The 14,668-nt window shown below is 48.2% G+C and overlaps 1 protein-coding gene across 2 annotated transcripts in view; it reads right to left on the reverse strand.

Moving 5' to 3' along the window:
* Positions 1 to 6,344, reverse strand: part of LOC8030397 (mitochondrial tRNA methylthiotransferase CDK5RAP1) — a 32,618-nt gene extending 26,274 nt beyond the window's left edge. The window contains exons 1-4 of one of the 2 annotated variants that reach the window (XR_006077953.1): positions 5,933 to 6,327; positions 2,978 to 3,081; positions 2,399 to 2,537; positions 1,487 to 1,615 (exon numbers count right to left, since the gene is read on the reverse strand). Coding sequence is in view for 1 of the 2 variants with exons in the window: in XM_029987071.4 (XP_029842931.3) it covers positions 1,487 to 1,615; positions 2,399 to 2,537; positions 2,978 to 3,081; positions 5,933 to 6,200 (640 nt within the window). In the remaining variant the exon portion in view is untranslated. Of the gene's footprint in view, positions 1 to 1,486; positions 1,616 to 2,398; positions 2,538 to 2,977; positions 3,082 to 5,932 lie in introns of both variants that reach the window. The other variant, XM_029987071.4, reaches the window with a different exon arrangement.
* Positions 6,345 to 14,668: the final 8,324 nt, after the last annotated feature.

Raw genomic sequence — 14,668 nt, forward strand, 5'->3', positions numbered from 1 at the left:
AAGTGTTAAGAGTCTTCCGGCCGACGGCACCAGTGTGCCTTCAGTTACGGAGCAAACTCGGCACGGACAAACGCAAACGTGAAAACCGGCCTTAAAGGACACATGCAAAGGAAAAATAATTTTTTTTTTAAACAGCCTGACTATGAAAAGGAAGTCATAAAACAAATTTACAACGAAAAATAAAAATTTTTAGAGCTATATTTACGGCGCTATACAAACTTGCAGTTGGCGCCCGCCGGCAAGTGGCCACATTTGTCATGTGACTGGCCACTATTTGTCACGTGGTACTTGCACTCTTTCGGAAGCTTCCTATCATCTCTAAAAAATACTTATTCATCTTTGTTTCAAGTGCAACAAAAAACAAAGATTAATAAGCAACTTTTAGAGCCCAAAGGAAGCTCATGAAAAAGTGCAAGCAGACATGATAGACCTGTACACCGGTCAGATGACGGTGGCGGCGCAGCGGAGCAGACGAGTTTGCGTGGCGGCGGCATGGAGAAACGCGTTCAAATGGAGGCGCACCACGCTCAGTGTGCGGTGTGACTTTGAGGCGACAGTGGCGCCGCTTGACCGCGCATAGGCCTACCACGTGACCCGCAACGGCTCCCGCGGGTGCCAACTACGAATTCGTTTTGCGCCATAAATATAGCTCTAAAATTTTTTTATTCGTTGTAAATTCGTTTTATAACACTCTTTTCACATCTAGACTGCTTAAAAAATTTTTTTTTACTTTGCATGCGTTTTTTAACGCATCAAATTTCAGTAAAGCCCTGGTTTACCTTCGTGACGAAAGTTAGTGAGTCGAATCTAAACAAAACACCATTGTCGGCAGGTTCGCGACATCTCCAACTATGACTACAGTATCCGGAACGCACCTTCGACCGGCGCGTGTTGCGTCCCGTCTCGCCCGCACATCAAAAGTGGTCCCAAATGGCCAACAGACATCGCAGAAGCGTGCACGTCACACCGTCGGACGTCGCAATCTTAACGGTCGACGCTAGAAGTCCCGGCAAAAAGTTATGAGCGAGCACAGGGAGCGTTGCCGTCGTCACAACGTCTGAACTCCTGGCCGCCGAAGCTTCTGTGGACTGTCGGGGCCCCGAGGGTGACCGAAACAGATGTCGGCGTCAAGTCAGCTCTCCTTTTCGTCCAATAGCGTCTCTTACTTTTGGTCATCGTTGTCCCTTCATACTTCTAATTTTACCTCTGGGGGCATCATGTTGCCTCCAGAAGCTTCCTATCCCCACGCTAGAGAGCGACCTGCAGAGCGACAGGCGTCTGCCACCCTTGCCGCAACACTGCCCGGGTTGCAGTCGGCGACAACTAGATGCTCGCACGATGCCTTTCGTTGGAAATCACAGGACCACTTTTTGGAATGTGGTAAACGCGCAGGTCGGAGATGCATTTCAGGCACCATGCTACGACCGCATAGGACGCTGTGTAGCCCAAGGCACGGGATCCCTTTCAAGGGGAGGTGGACTCTCACCCCCAACCTGACCCGAGGTGGCAACCCTGAGGAGCCTCGGCAGGTCCCTGTAGCTGTCGGGGCCCGCCACAATATCCACTTCCTTCTCGCGCTCCACCAGCTTCTCCTTCAGCCGCTCAGCCATGCACCCTGTACGCAAGAGATGTGCCCCCGTCTGGCGGTCAAGCATGCGAGAGGGGCGTGTTCCATGTACAAGACTTGGGTGCAACAATGTGTTACGGTCGAGACAAGTGCAGTCAGCTGAACCCGTGCAATATGTTGGGGACACTTTACCCCCCAATATCATTTTGCTTTCTAACTGCCTTGATACGGCACATGCAATTGTGTCAACAAATGCACTTTCCCTGAAAGAGGAAAAATATAAATGTAATTACCGACGCTGCAACGAGCGTTCAAAGATTTCCTAAATATCGCAAAAATCTGCGACCACCGAGGAAAAAAAAAAGCCACGCGACTGGAACGTTGGAAGCACATTATTTTTTCGGGGTTTTGAAGATGCCTTAAAAGTAATTGTATATTTTTACGGAACTGAACAGAAAATCTGTCTCTGTCGAGTTCTGGAATTAAACGAGGCTTCAATGGAAACGTTGCTCCCCCTTAACTTAGCGAGAAAAGGCTCTGTCTGCGATATCTGTTTGTGGTGTTACACCTGTCCGTGATGTTACGCCTATCTGCAACGTTTCGGGTTTTTTCTTAACAGTTACTCTTCTCACGAACCAGCCAAAAGTTAAAAAGAAAAATAAGACACACACAGTTTTGTGCATGCTATAGAATGGACACGCCACTATTTCTGGTTTTGCGGGAAATGGAGTCCGGTTTGTAGGGATGTTTTGGTCCCACCGTTTTTCCTTTGTCCTTTCAACTGTCAGACGACATTGAGGGAAATATGACAGCCCAAGACTGACACAGTACCGAGTATTCCAATCTGCATGGGTCCTCTTGAACTCCTCCTGCGGGCCTTCTTGAGGGCCTTTAGCTGGTTTATCCTCGACCAGATTTTGGACTCTGCACCCTCGCGGATGGCACAGGTCATGATGAGAACGACGTCAGCCTGAAATTGGGACACTCAATCAACCAGCACACCCATGAACACGCTCCGCAGCAAATGAATCCACATCTAGCAAAAGATCCACAGAGGAATAAGCACTGGAGAGGCTTGAAGACAGCCTCTTCCTTCTGGTTGAATTCTTGAACTCTTAGATTGCTTTACTCGTTTTGTCATAAGGTAAGAAACTGCACTGGCTGCACTTCAAATTCCGCAAACTTTGCTTGAGCAGTATGAGTCAAACGAGGAAGTGTTTTTCTTGCTTTTCGAGCTGCACTCAAAATATTTGTGCATAAAGGTGGGAAAACTCGAAGGATTTGAGGGCCACACAAATGTGTGTGGCTTGCACTGACATCACATCAGCAGCCACTTGAAGGACCTATCCACTCCACACAAACCTTCTGCAACATGTTTCGCACCAACAAAACAATTACACGTAAGCTCACCACATTCACGTCTTCCGTCTTTGTAAACCCGGCGCTCTTCAGAACAGACCAGGCCACTTCTGTGTCGTTGACATTCATCTGGCATCCGTAGGTTTCAAAGTAGACTGTGCACAAAGGAACAGACAAACCTATGTAAAATAGTGATGTATCATCACCACTTTCCGAAAAGTTGGTGTCCCCTGCTGGGGACTTGTTTCAAAGATATTTTGGTAGGAAACTTGAGGTAGAGGTGCCATCAGAAAGGGCAGCGGAAAAGTTTTCTGTATTAACTTGGGGGGAGATAAGCCACAATGGGCACAAAAGTGATAGGTTTCGGGAACTCAATCTAGGTCACCCTAGAGCACTATATAGCCCCTTAGGACTGGAGTAGCACAACATAGAACGCCATCTCTCGGCAACTAGCGGCGAATGCCCAAAGGTTCTAACTCTAGTCACAACTGCATGGGGAACGTGAGGAAATTGTGTGCCATAATAAGAACATAATTTTTTTTTCTTTTTTTTTTTTTTTAATTTCTAGGCGGCATTATGTAGCAGATGACGTGGTGCAGTGGAGGACGATAGTTTGTAAGCAGCTATGCATCGACGGTCTCATGCTGTTTGGAAAATGCACGAAAAAAACATCACATCGTTCACGTCACCCGCGCCGGCAAACCCAAAAAGTCAATCTCCGCTGCGTAAAAAAATAGTCTGCTTCAAACGCCATTGCCTTGGAAATTGCCTTCTCAAAATTTTCACACGTATCCGATATTATGAAAATTTTGATAATGTGCTTAGTGCTTTACCAACTTCATTATAGACTAGCTGAAAAAAGTGTGAACTCGGTGTTTATTTTTTAATCAGCCGTGTTGTGTCGATCTTTATGTGTTCTCCCATAGGGCAGGCGCCTCCTGGAGCTGTGAGTACCACGTGACTCGTGCCAAGCTGCTTTGTCAGCCATGTTGTCGGCAAGACATGCAGATCAAAAGATTGTATTACTGTGCTCTTAAGACCTATAGATTGTTTTACTGAAAGAGGACGAGAGAGAAGAGGGGAAAGGGGCTACCAGCACTTTTCCCCTTGCTGGTACGTTAGAAGGAGTGAAAGTCCCAGGTGAGAGGCTTCGCCGGTGATGGGTGCATGCATTGCCCGAACTTCGTTTGCGTTTTCTTCTGTTTTAAACTCCCAAACTTAATTAGAGCCACGGGCTTGGATGGCGACAGTTCCCCAGTCATTGGGACACCATTGCTCAGTTATGGGGTGCCCGAATAACGACAGAAAGTGCCAAATACTGTCCGAGGACCTACAAAGCTTGCACGGAATCCGGCAAGGCGAGTGCGGCCGCAATGTCTTTATCGATTTCCACACGACTCTGATCTTCGGCTGCAGTGGGTTGTTTCCGTAAACCGAAAAGACTTTTCCTTAACACCATCCTCTCGACTATGCTCGGAACATTTTGCAAATGGAGCGCGCACCGAACGCTGTATACCGCTGATGAATATGGGGTCGTTTGCAAGGTGCATGCAAGTTTTCTTGTGATAATTGCTGTTTCAGCTTGAAACTTTTTGTAACTGAGTTTATCTTAATATTGTAATGTTTGGAATGGTGACTCTGACTCGATTTTGTCATCTACAACACTTAGGTGAAGACTCATTTCTGCCGCCAGGTGTGGCTGGAAATTGTCAAGAAGTTTGTTCTATCGATTTTCCTGAATTGCGATCTCCTGCGCGATACCAGAGAGCCGTGAACCTATGTTGACGGTCACAACGCGACTCAATTCTTCTTATTTTGAAAATTAGTACATAATGTAGCTGGAAAGGAACCTTCAATTTCTGTTGCTGCAAGTTGAAATATGCTCATGCATCAATTTCGAATTGTTGAATCACTGATCGACTCACTCCGGCAATAAGCCCATCTCGACTTTGCTGTTTCCAGTTCTCGACAAAAGGCACACTTGTCAAGACGGGATCCTGAAATAAAATATTTATAAACACCTTCAAACCAGAGTGAGCTGCCTTCACCATCCAGAGAGCATCAGGTTCCGCAACCATGCTGACTGGTTAGAAACGTTGGCGAAAGGGCTCTTCTGGGCGCCGTTCCCACGTTGTGTGGGCTGGTTGTGTGCTCCAAAGTGCTGGGTATCTGACTTCGGGAGCTTTCTGTGTGCCACGGATAGCATTTTTCAACTCACAGAGAATATTTGTTGCCCCTATTTATGGCATCCGCCAGTGCAATGATGCCAGAAGTGCGACACTGAACACGCCACCGACAGAAATCAGAGGCAAGTACTCCAAATATTGTATCATTTGACAGCGATAGAATTGATTGAATTTTCTTTCAAGTTTTTTGTCGTTTTAGATGCAGTACACTGAGAATGTTTTTGACAATTTGTGTCGTCCACAACAATTAAATATAATGTGAACAAGGACTCGCGAAATAAGAATACTGCAGGGAACGATCGAAGGCAGCTCACTGCTTTCTATCTTTCCCTGCAGTATTCTGCAGCAAGAAATTACAGCCGCACTTGTCTGATTCTGTGCAAGCTACGTAGGTCTTCGGACAGTATTCAACGCTTTCTGTCGTCGCAATGGTGTCCCAATGACCGAAGGACTGTCGCCATCGAAGCCCGCGGCTCTAATTAAGTATGGGAGTTTAAAACAGAGAAGAAAGCACGAAGGGCAATGCATACACTCAACACTGGCGAAGCCTCTCATCCGGGAGGTTCTCTTTCTAACGCACCAGCAAGAAGGAAAGCGCAGGTACACCGGCATTTCCCCTCTTCTCTCTCGCTTTTAAAATGACGCTACCTACGACAAAATGGTGTATATAATACTCTAGCTAGTCACACTAGCTCAGTGCAGCCAGCAAAACATGGCTTCGTTCCTGGACGGAATGTTCGGGTTCACTCTTGCCACACCCACGCGACTTCATACAGGAAAAGGGAGAGTTCGCACGACTGTAGTGATCGAGTTTGCTCACCGCTCCTGTTCCGCACTCGCACGTCCGGCTCTCGAACGTAGGGATGAGGCGCTTCTGCACCTTCAGTCAGGTCGTTCTGCTTCTCGCTGAGCGAGTTTGCGATGAAATGCTGCAGCGACGGCCCGTTTTCGATGTTGCGTTTCACCTTCTCGACGTCTCCGTCCCTGCGTGTTGGTGCAGACGACGAGCATAACGTCTGCGAGCGCACGCTGCTATGACCGAGGCAGCGATACGCGGCCCGCAGGAGCTCCACATGCCTCGCTAACATAGCGTCCTTAAGACGATGAATTAAAACTGGTCCACAACCAGTTGGTGGATATCACCGCAATTAAGCTGGTTAAGCTTCAACTTTCTGATTCACAACCGAAGCAACCAAACAGCATGTCCAGGGAGCGGGGAACAATGAATGGATGGATAAATGCTTCTTTCTCAGGCTTGGAGCCTATATTGGGCGGTAGTTTGCGCTACCTAGTATGTTTTCTTCTACTTACAAATTTTTGTGTATTGTGGCAGAACGGTGAACAGCTGCTCTGGGGACGTAGATAGACAAGTTGTGATGCTTGTTTAATTATTAAATTTGAGATCTTCATCTGGACATGTTGCGGCTAGCGCTACAAGCGCGCCTGCAATCTGTAGCAAATATAAAACTCAAGAAAAAAGAAAAAAATCTGATTTTTTTAAAATAAAAATGATCATAATGCTTTTTTGTTTGCACGTTAATTGTTTGGCGTAGTTTTATGAGCCTGAGCACAAGGCTTGATACTATATATAGTAAAGTCCGTGTTGCCCTTTTAATATTCGCGTGCCATGTGTCTCCTTGAACTCGTTGCCGTGCGGCATTCGAAGCTCAGATCTCGTGGTGACTCGTGTTTGAATCTGTTTGCAGACAGTTTTTTTGTATGATGTATAAGCAGTGTGACACAGGCTTTGAAGAAAAACTTACGGTGGTGAGGTACGATCACCTTGCAGCAGACTGTTACTGAAACAAGCAACCGATTGTAACCGATTACAATTACAATTACAGCCACAAAAAGTAATCGAAAAATTACTCTAAATTAACCGATTACTTGCCACTTTACTTTTCATTAAACTTTTTTTTTGGGTATTATAAAAAAAAAAAAAAAAAAGAAAGCCTTGGCCGTTTTTGCTCAGAGCTTAGTGAGTGACGCCAACACAACCAATCCCTCTCGTAAAAAAAAAAAAAAAAAAAAAAGAAGAAAAAAATTAAAAAGAGCGTTGTTTAATTACATACCCGAACGTAACCTCCAAAATATATATAAAAAAAAAAAAAGAAAAACAAGTGGCCAGGAAACGAAGCATGGTGAAGTGGCCTACTAATCCTCGAGGTCCCGTGCTTAATGGTTTCGACAAAAAAAAAAAAAAAAAAAAAATACCGTTGCCCAGAGCTGAGTAACTCTAGCACAGGGGTGGCCAGGCCGACCAGGCCTAAGAGCCGCAAGTGAAACCATGAAACTTCTAAGAGCCACGGGGGGGGGGGGGGGGGGGGGGGGGGGGGGGGGGGGGGGGCGCAAGTTTAAATTCTGTTTAGAGTCTGACTGTACGTATGAGTGCACAAGGCTGTACGACAGTACGTATGGAGGTACAAGGCCGCCAAACCGCCAGCCGTACTTCATTCTGCCTGAAATCCCTTCTTTTTTCCTGGGAAAATACGGGAAAGGGGGGGGGGGGGGGGGGGGGGTCCCCTTACGAGGGATCTGCGAGCCGCAGTTGGACCAGCAAAGAGCCGCGGTTTGGCCACCCCTGCTCTAGCACATCAACCTCCCCTCCCCCCCCCCCCCCTCAAAAAAAAAAAAAAAAAAAAAAAGAAAAAGAGGGAAAAGTGTAATGGGTAATTTTGTAACCGACTGCAGCAAAAAAAGTAATTCAATTACAAGGATCGTTACTCCCTAAACGAAGTAAATGAAGGGTTAAAAAATTACAGTAAAATGTAACCGACTACAAGTAATCCATTACTTGTAACGCGTTACGCACAAGTCTGCCCAAGGAGGTTAGAAGTAGAAGTACTGCGCTGTCATCGCGCGACGCAGCAGAGGCTGCATGGTTGCACTATCTTTCCGCGGGGCGCGGCGCCGCCGGGGCCCAGCAGATGCGCTCCGATAGCAAACCGAAACTTAAAAAACCCGTCGAATTTGCGCGGTTTTTCAGAAAGCCGTAAAATGCTTCGCGTGCCTTCTATCGTTCTGCAATTTGTTGATTTAGTGTTTTTCGACGTTGCTGAGCAATTTTCTAATTGAAAGCATGCCCTTAAACACAATATTAAAAGAGTTAATTATGTAAAATATATTTCCCTCGTATTCACTGACCCTGCAGGTTCGATTTTGCCACCGTCGATCCGCCATCTTCGAGGTCTCGGCAGTCTCGGGTTTGACTGGCCTGGGTCGCCTGGGTATACGCTACGCGGTCGTCGGCTGCTAGTGTGTGCTAATTTCATATCGTTTTAAGCTTTGTTGAACAGAAGATAGAAGAAAAGTTGGTCTCGGGGGCGGGCCGTTTTCCTTGTTGCCGCCGAGCACTGTGTGTCAAGGCTGAACCGCATGTAAGCAGTTTGGCGAGCGACGGGACGAGACGAGCGACGAGAAAAGCGACGACGACCCACTTCGCTGTCGCTCGGTCACTCCCGCGACGTGACAAACCGCATGAAAGCGACGGGAGCAAGCGACCAAGGCGATAAGCGACCCTTTCTAGAAATCCAAAAACCGAGCGACGCGACGACCGACCGCGAGAAATCTCCGTCGCTCGTCGCCGACTCCCGTCGCTGTCGCCATCGCTCGCTAAATCGCTTACATGCGGTTCACCCTCCACTGTCACTCGTCGCGTAGCTCGGTTTTGGGATTTCTGGAAAACTTAGCGCTCATCGCCTTGGTCGTGTGCTCCCGTCGCTTTCATGCGGTTCGCCTCGTCGCGCGAGTGACCGAGCGGCAGCGAAGCGGGTCGCCGTCGCTTGTCTTCCCGCTCGCCAAATCGCTTACATGCGGTTTTTAAATCGCTTTGGCTAATGAAAAATGCGCCGCATTTTTCATAAGCTGCGCACTCTGTGAGCCGCACGGTATGTTTCTGCACAGGAACGAACACCGAAGGCAAGACGTATGTACGACACAGCGGCGATGGAGCAACACGGTTACACGGCCGTAGTACAGAAAATCCGCTAGAGAAAAACAATAAAGAAACTAGCAAAACAAAACAAAGTGTAATCACACCGTGCTACAAAAGCACCGAAGTAGAAAAATTAGTCCTTGCAAGAGCTACCGCCGTCGGCACGGCGGGCGACACGGAGCGCTTCATGGAGCCGAGGGAGCAACGCGGCAGCGGTAAACGAGTCCGATAGCGACAAAAACGAACTAAAACACACAAAAAATACTCCCACAGCGCTTCAAAAGCACCAAAGTATAAGAATAACCCCTAGTTTCGGTCAAAAAGACCCTTTAAAGTTGTAAAATGCTGCTAAACCACGGTCAAAAGGTCCTGCCAGATGGCATTCGCGATAGCAAGAGACCTCGAAGATGGCGACCGTGGTGGGCGATGCCAGCGAACCTAGCGAGTGACGTCAAGTGAATGTCACCTATACCGGGCGTTTTTGCAGACTCGAAAATCCTAAAAATTTAGGGCGTTTGAAGAAAAAAAGAAAGAAAGAAACTGTCTTCGGGAACAAACTACCAGCCACGGCGGACGTCAGGAATTGTTAAAAAGATACTAATTAGCCAGCTAATTAATTAAAATTTGTTAATTGGCTTTTAAATTAGTGGAAATCGGCGTAAATTTTCAATTAGAAAGTTGCTGAGCGTTATTGAAAACCACTAAATCAGTCATTTTCAGAAAGACATTGAGCGCGTGAGAAAACTAGTAGCGCACTTAAAGGGAAGCTACGGAGCTTCTTGGAAAAAATGAGTTAGAAGTGAGTTTTAGTGTATTTTTACCCCGTGAACCCGAATACCCAAACCATTTGCTGCGTAAGTATTGTTAAACGTGAGAAAAACGCGTAAGACAGTCGCTGTACGTGACGTGGCTGCCCAAGGCTAGGGAGGCGGGGCTTCAGTCCTATTTTGAAATTGCTCGTATGGCTCTCCGGCGCGTCGCATTGAAATATAATTTTGATATCTGTTATTCGAAAGGCCAAATGAACGCAATTCAAGCGGTTTTTTTTTTTTTTTTTTTCAAATGTAGAAGTGCCCCATCTTCCCTTTAAAGGGCAACTCCGGTACATACTTTCGATTTTTGGATTATGACTGTTTTTAGTGCAGTCAGCGTCCCTGAATTGCAAGGTGTAATTTTTTTCTCGTTATTGTGCGTGGTTTTAAAGATATCGACGCCTGAAAGTTTTGTTTGGGGCGCGGCCAACAAAACCGAAACTAGCCGCTCGAGGCCCCGGCAACACTGGTAAATCAGCCGCTATGTGAACGTGACGTCACGATCGTTCTCGTTCAACGAGTACGCAGGCCGAGCGCCACCTACCTCTGTTGCGCTAGCCGTCTAAAGATAGGAGGCAAGCTGATTTTGTTTTAATTCTGTATACGTACGTGGTAGTCATCGACCATATGTAGCAAGAGCTAGTGCGTATAACCAAAAGCTAGCGGCTGGAAAACCCGTGAACTCGTACGGTGCCGTACTCGGCGGCCACCGCCGTGCGTGCGCTATGCCGTACTCGTCGCTTGTATGCCCAAAAGCTAGCTACTGGAAAACAAGTGAACTCGTTCGGTGCCTTACTCGGCGGCTGTCGCCGTGTGTGTGGTCTTCCGTACTTGTCGCTAAAATTGTCCTCTGGGCTCCGTGGATGGAGCGGCGTTGCCTTATACGCCGCGCTGCCAGTGACGTACAGTACTGGGGGCACTCTCGCTTTCGCGCTGCGGGTCAGTCCCAGACACGAAGGTTTGAGGCTCCGGCGCGGGACGCGGCGCCCGAACACACGTGTGCTGGGCTGAACACGACTGCTTTTCGGTCTTTTTTCCTTGGGTGCGTAAAAGCCGAAGTCCAAAGTCCACTCATCGAACAGCGTTCATCCCCACAATCTCCAATTTCCGGTCCGTCGGACACTTGTGAAAAAGCACCTCCGTGTTGCGCACAGGGTTGTTTGAGCAGCCCACAGCGCTACAAGTTGCACTCGACATCTTTCGAGGAACAGCTGGGCAGTCTTGGGCGCACCGAGTTGCTCCCTAAAACGAGTCTCAAAGTCCTCACAAGCAAAAAAACAAAAGGCTATACCGAAGCTCCACGGGCTACAGATAAAAGCAACGGCTAAACACGCCAATCGCAAGCCGAAGTAGCGGTGGTAGCGGCTCAAAGAAACGCACTCCGCGCAACGCCCACACCGGAGGAAAAAAAGAGGACGATACGGACGCTAAGGAGCAGCGGCTCGCGGCGGGTCGCATTTTTATTAACGGCATTAGTTGAGAATGCGGCGTCCTACGGACGTAATATTTTGGCTGGGGTCGTATTTTGTGTCACTACAGCGATACCAGTAATTTATTTCATTTTGGGTTTTGGCCGGAGTTGCCCAATTTCGGCGATCATTTTTTGGTCTATATGTGTTCAAAAGAGCAGTATCACATGGAACATACCAATATCCTGTTCAAAAAGTCTCGAAAAGGAATTTTAAAACAAATGAAACGATTAGCAAAGAGCACCTGGTGGATGTCGCTAACGCCTCGTTTGTAATGCTCGTCTAGGAACCTTGTACAAGTCAAGAAGGTAGGAGAAGCTCCTCCCACAAGTGTGATGCGCCCGTTTCAAATCTCTCCGCAGTCGAAAGAAGAGTTCACTGGAAACGCTCCTTGTTCCGCTTCAATGGATTCCCACTTGTCTCCGATCCCACTTTTTAAGAAAGCGACCTTTGTATTCATCGGACAGGGAACCGAGCCCCTGAAAGCAGCCTTTGTATCCATCGGGGGGATCCATCGGGGGGGGGGGGGGGGGGGGGGGGAAAGCTAATCCCTGAAAGTCGTATTTGTTTCCGTCGGTGGGGGAGAACTCTAATCTCCCTCTCGTGGCTTCCACAATGCTAAGTCAAAGTCGAAAGATAAAGCAAATATGTACAGAAAGGCAAGACCCTCCTCACGCGTTGGCCGCGACGTCACGGAAACGGTGGGACGCTATTGGATGCGGAGGTGGTGGAGGGATATCCGATTCCCTTTGAGGAGCATTTGCCGCTACCTTCTTAACCTGTAAGTGACTATAGTGACGGAGGTTGTCTCGTCTCCGGCCACGACGAGAGAAGGGGGAAAGGAGGAACTCCCCTCTTCCCGAGAATCCCTTTTGTGTGTCGCAGAAGTCGCTATTGTCCCCCTAGAAGATTATAGAAGATTAACCCGTCACTCAAAATTCGTACAAAAGCAGCTGCTTCGGTGGCTGAAACGACTAGGCCATCCTCTCGACGTCAGCCTCGCCGTAGCTTTGCTCGTTTTGAGACGACCTACGTCACGATTGCGTTGGATGTCACGTGCTCTAAGCTGGGCCTTCTCCGAGCGCTTGCCAGAGTGGGCCGTTTATAACGAAAAATACAGCCACCAGGATCAAAATACAAACGTGCGATTGTCATTTACGGATATTGTGGATCATATTCAACCTATTTTTGAACACGACGGGAATATTTCAGATTTCGTTGAAGTATCCCTTTAAATTACCACTCGTGGAGCAGGTTCAAGGCTGGGGCTAGATAAAGGCCCGTTCACACGATGCATTTTTCTCGCGCATCTAGTGTCACGAAATGTAGTTTCGCGAAATGGTTGCGCAGTCTGACCGAGTCCGAAAAGGACGCGCGCATCTAAAAAAAGTTGCGCGTACACCTCGCTTCTGGAGCGAGCTTTTGCTGAAACTTTGCCGAGTCCTGTCAATCACTCTGAGGGCGCCGCCAATGGCCGCTCAGAAACGCTCTCACGTGGCCTTTGAGGGGGGAGCGAGCTGTTTGAGAAGACCACTTCACTGCCGGTGTTGTAGCGGGGCCAAATCCGAAAAAAACCGAAACCACGAACGATGGATACTGCCGGCGCTTCCGCAAGCACGTCAAGCACCACTGAAGGAAAAGTGAGTAGCATATCGGAAACAAATCCAGCGATGGACGGTAATGTAAAGATCATAAAAATATGTTGATTAGGTCACACAGCACAGCTTGCTGAACTTCGTCAAATATCGTTTCAGAGAAGCGGTTTGACAATTAAAAAAAAAAAAAAAAACAAACATTAAGGATCTTATGAGTCGACCTAGACGCTTAATTAGCATAAAAAAGCACATTTCGAGAGTGTTTCCAAAACGTTATACTGATGTAGCATCAAAAGTAGGGAAAAGGGATGAAGTAAAATATGGCACCCCCGATAAGCTGGAAAAACGTCAGTTTCCACCTTGGCCGCTTCAACGGTCCATAACTTGAGAAAAAAAATCCGACGAACTCGCCGTTAGCGTTTTCGTTTATTATAGGAATTGCCCGAGAACATACTTTTTTTTTTTACAAAAATTAAAAATTCGATTTAAAATTCGTGTCTAAGTGGAGATGAAATCATCTCCACTTAGATCGACGTTTCGACGAAAACAAAATGTCGCTATAGCACAGTCAGCGCCACAGACGCGTGCAGGGACACGCTCTTTCACGCGCTTCTGAACAAAAAAATTAATGTAGAAGTGGGAACAAAATGACTAGATGTCTCCACCCCCGTGCTCCACCCTAAGCAAAGCGCACATGAAGGCAGCTATAGATCAAAGGTGCCATCATCGTGCACGAAGGTGAGCCCTAATCCGAAGAAGATGGAGAAGGAAGAAAACAGATTTACGGTCTCTGGCGAATTGGTGAAGGCGTGACGGCGGTGAGGTACAACAAGAAGCGGAGAGCGAGGGAATGCGGGACCACCGCTGGGAGAAACAACCGGAGCGGTCGGTTAGAGAGGGACCCGATACTTGGGCGTCATTCCCCGTGCGAGTGAAGCGCTCGGTGCGTCGAACATAATGTGGTCGCCGCGTCGGACAGAGAGTCATCACATAAATGAGTCTTCTACCGTGGTCTGGACCAATTCAATCCCCACCCCTGCCCCATTTCGATCTGGATGAGCCTCGCACCGGCGTGCGGTCGTGTATCACTACTGCGTATCGCACGCTAAAGACCCCCAGGCTAGCGGTTGAACTGCACATTGTAAAACTTTGTCGCTGAAAAAAGAATCTCTTCCACAAGGCCAAGCTTACCGGGAGTCCAAGCCACCTGAGCAGAGCGAAAGATCTCCAGCGTGAACTAAACAGGCTTATCTATGTATCACATGCCCGTTGCGTGCAGTCAGTCGCCGCCAAAGCCTCGCAGTGCCCCAAGCTCTTCTGGGCTATGTTAATTCGCAGCGGAAGTCCCAGCCGGCTCCCCAGTTCTGCACCCAAGACGCCATTATTACGGACCCCCAATCCATTGCCACCCTCTTCAGCCGCCAGTTCTCTTAAAGGGGGACCAGCAGAGATATTCTTCCGCCTGGCGGAAAGTCCTCCTCGCCCTCTTTTTTTCCCTTCCTCTCCTGTCTTGCAGCACGGCGAGGCGGGGGGAAGGGTCCCTTTTTGCGCCGGCTTCTTCTGAGAGGATAAGCCGAGAAAATCCCCATTCTGAGCGACGGGCGATAGGTGTGGCAGCAGCGACTTCGTGACTTACGGGTACCTACAGCTCCTATACACCAACTCATGTTTACAAACAAACCGGAGCGCCCGGAGCGCCCCTAGCGGACGCCACCAGCGCCGCGCATGCGCGATGGGGGTGTGGGC

This window comes from Ixodes scapularis, unplaced genomic scaffold (genome assembly GCF_016920785.2).
Source record: "Ixodes scapularis isolate PalLabHiFi unplaced genomic scaffold, ASM1692078v2 PGA_scaffold2__306_contigs__length_199485367, whole genome shotgun sequence".
NCBI classification, from domain to species: Eukaryota; Metazoa; Arthropoda; class Arachnida; order Ixodida; family Ixodidae; genus Ixodes; species Ixodes scapularis.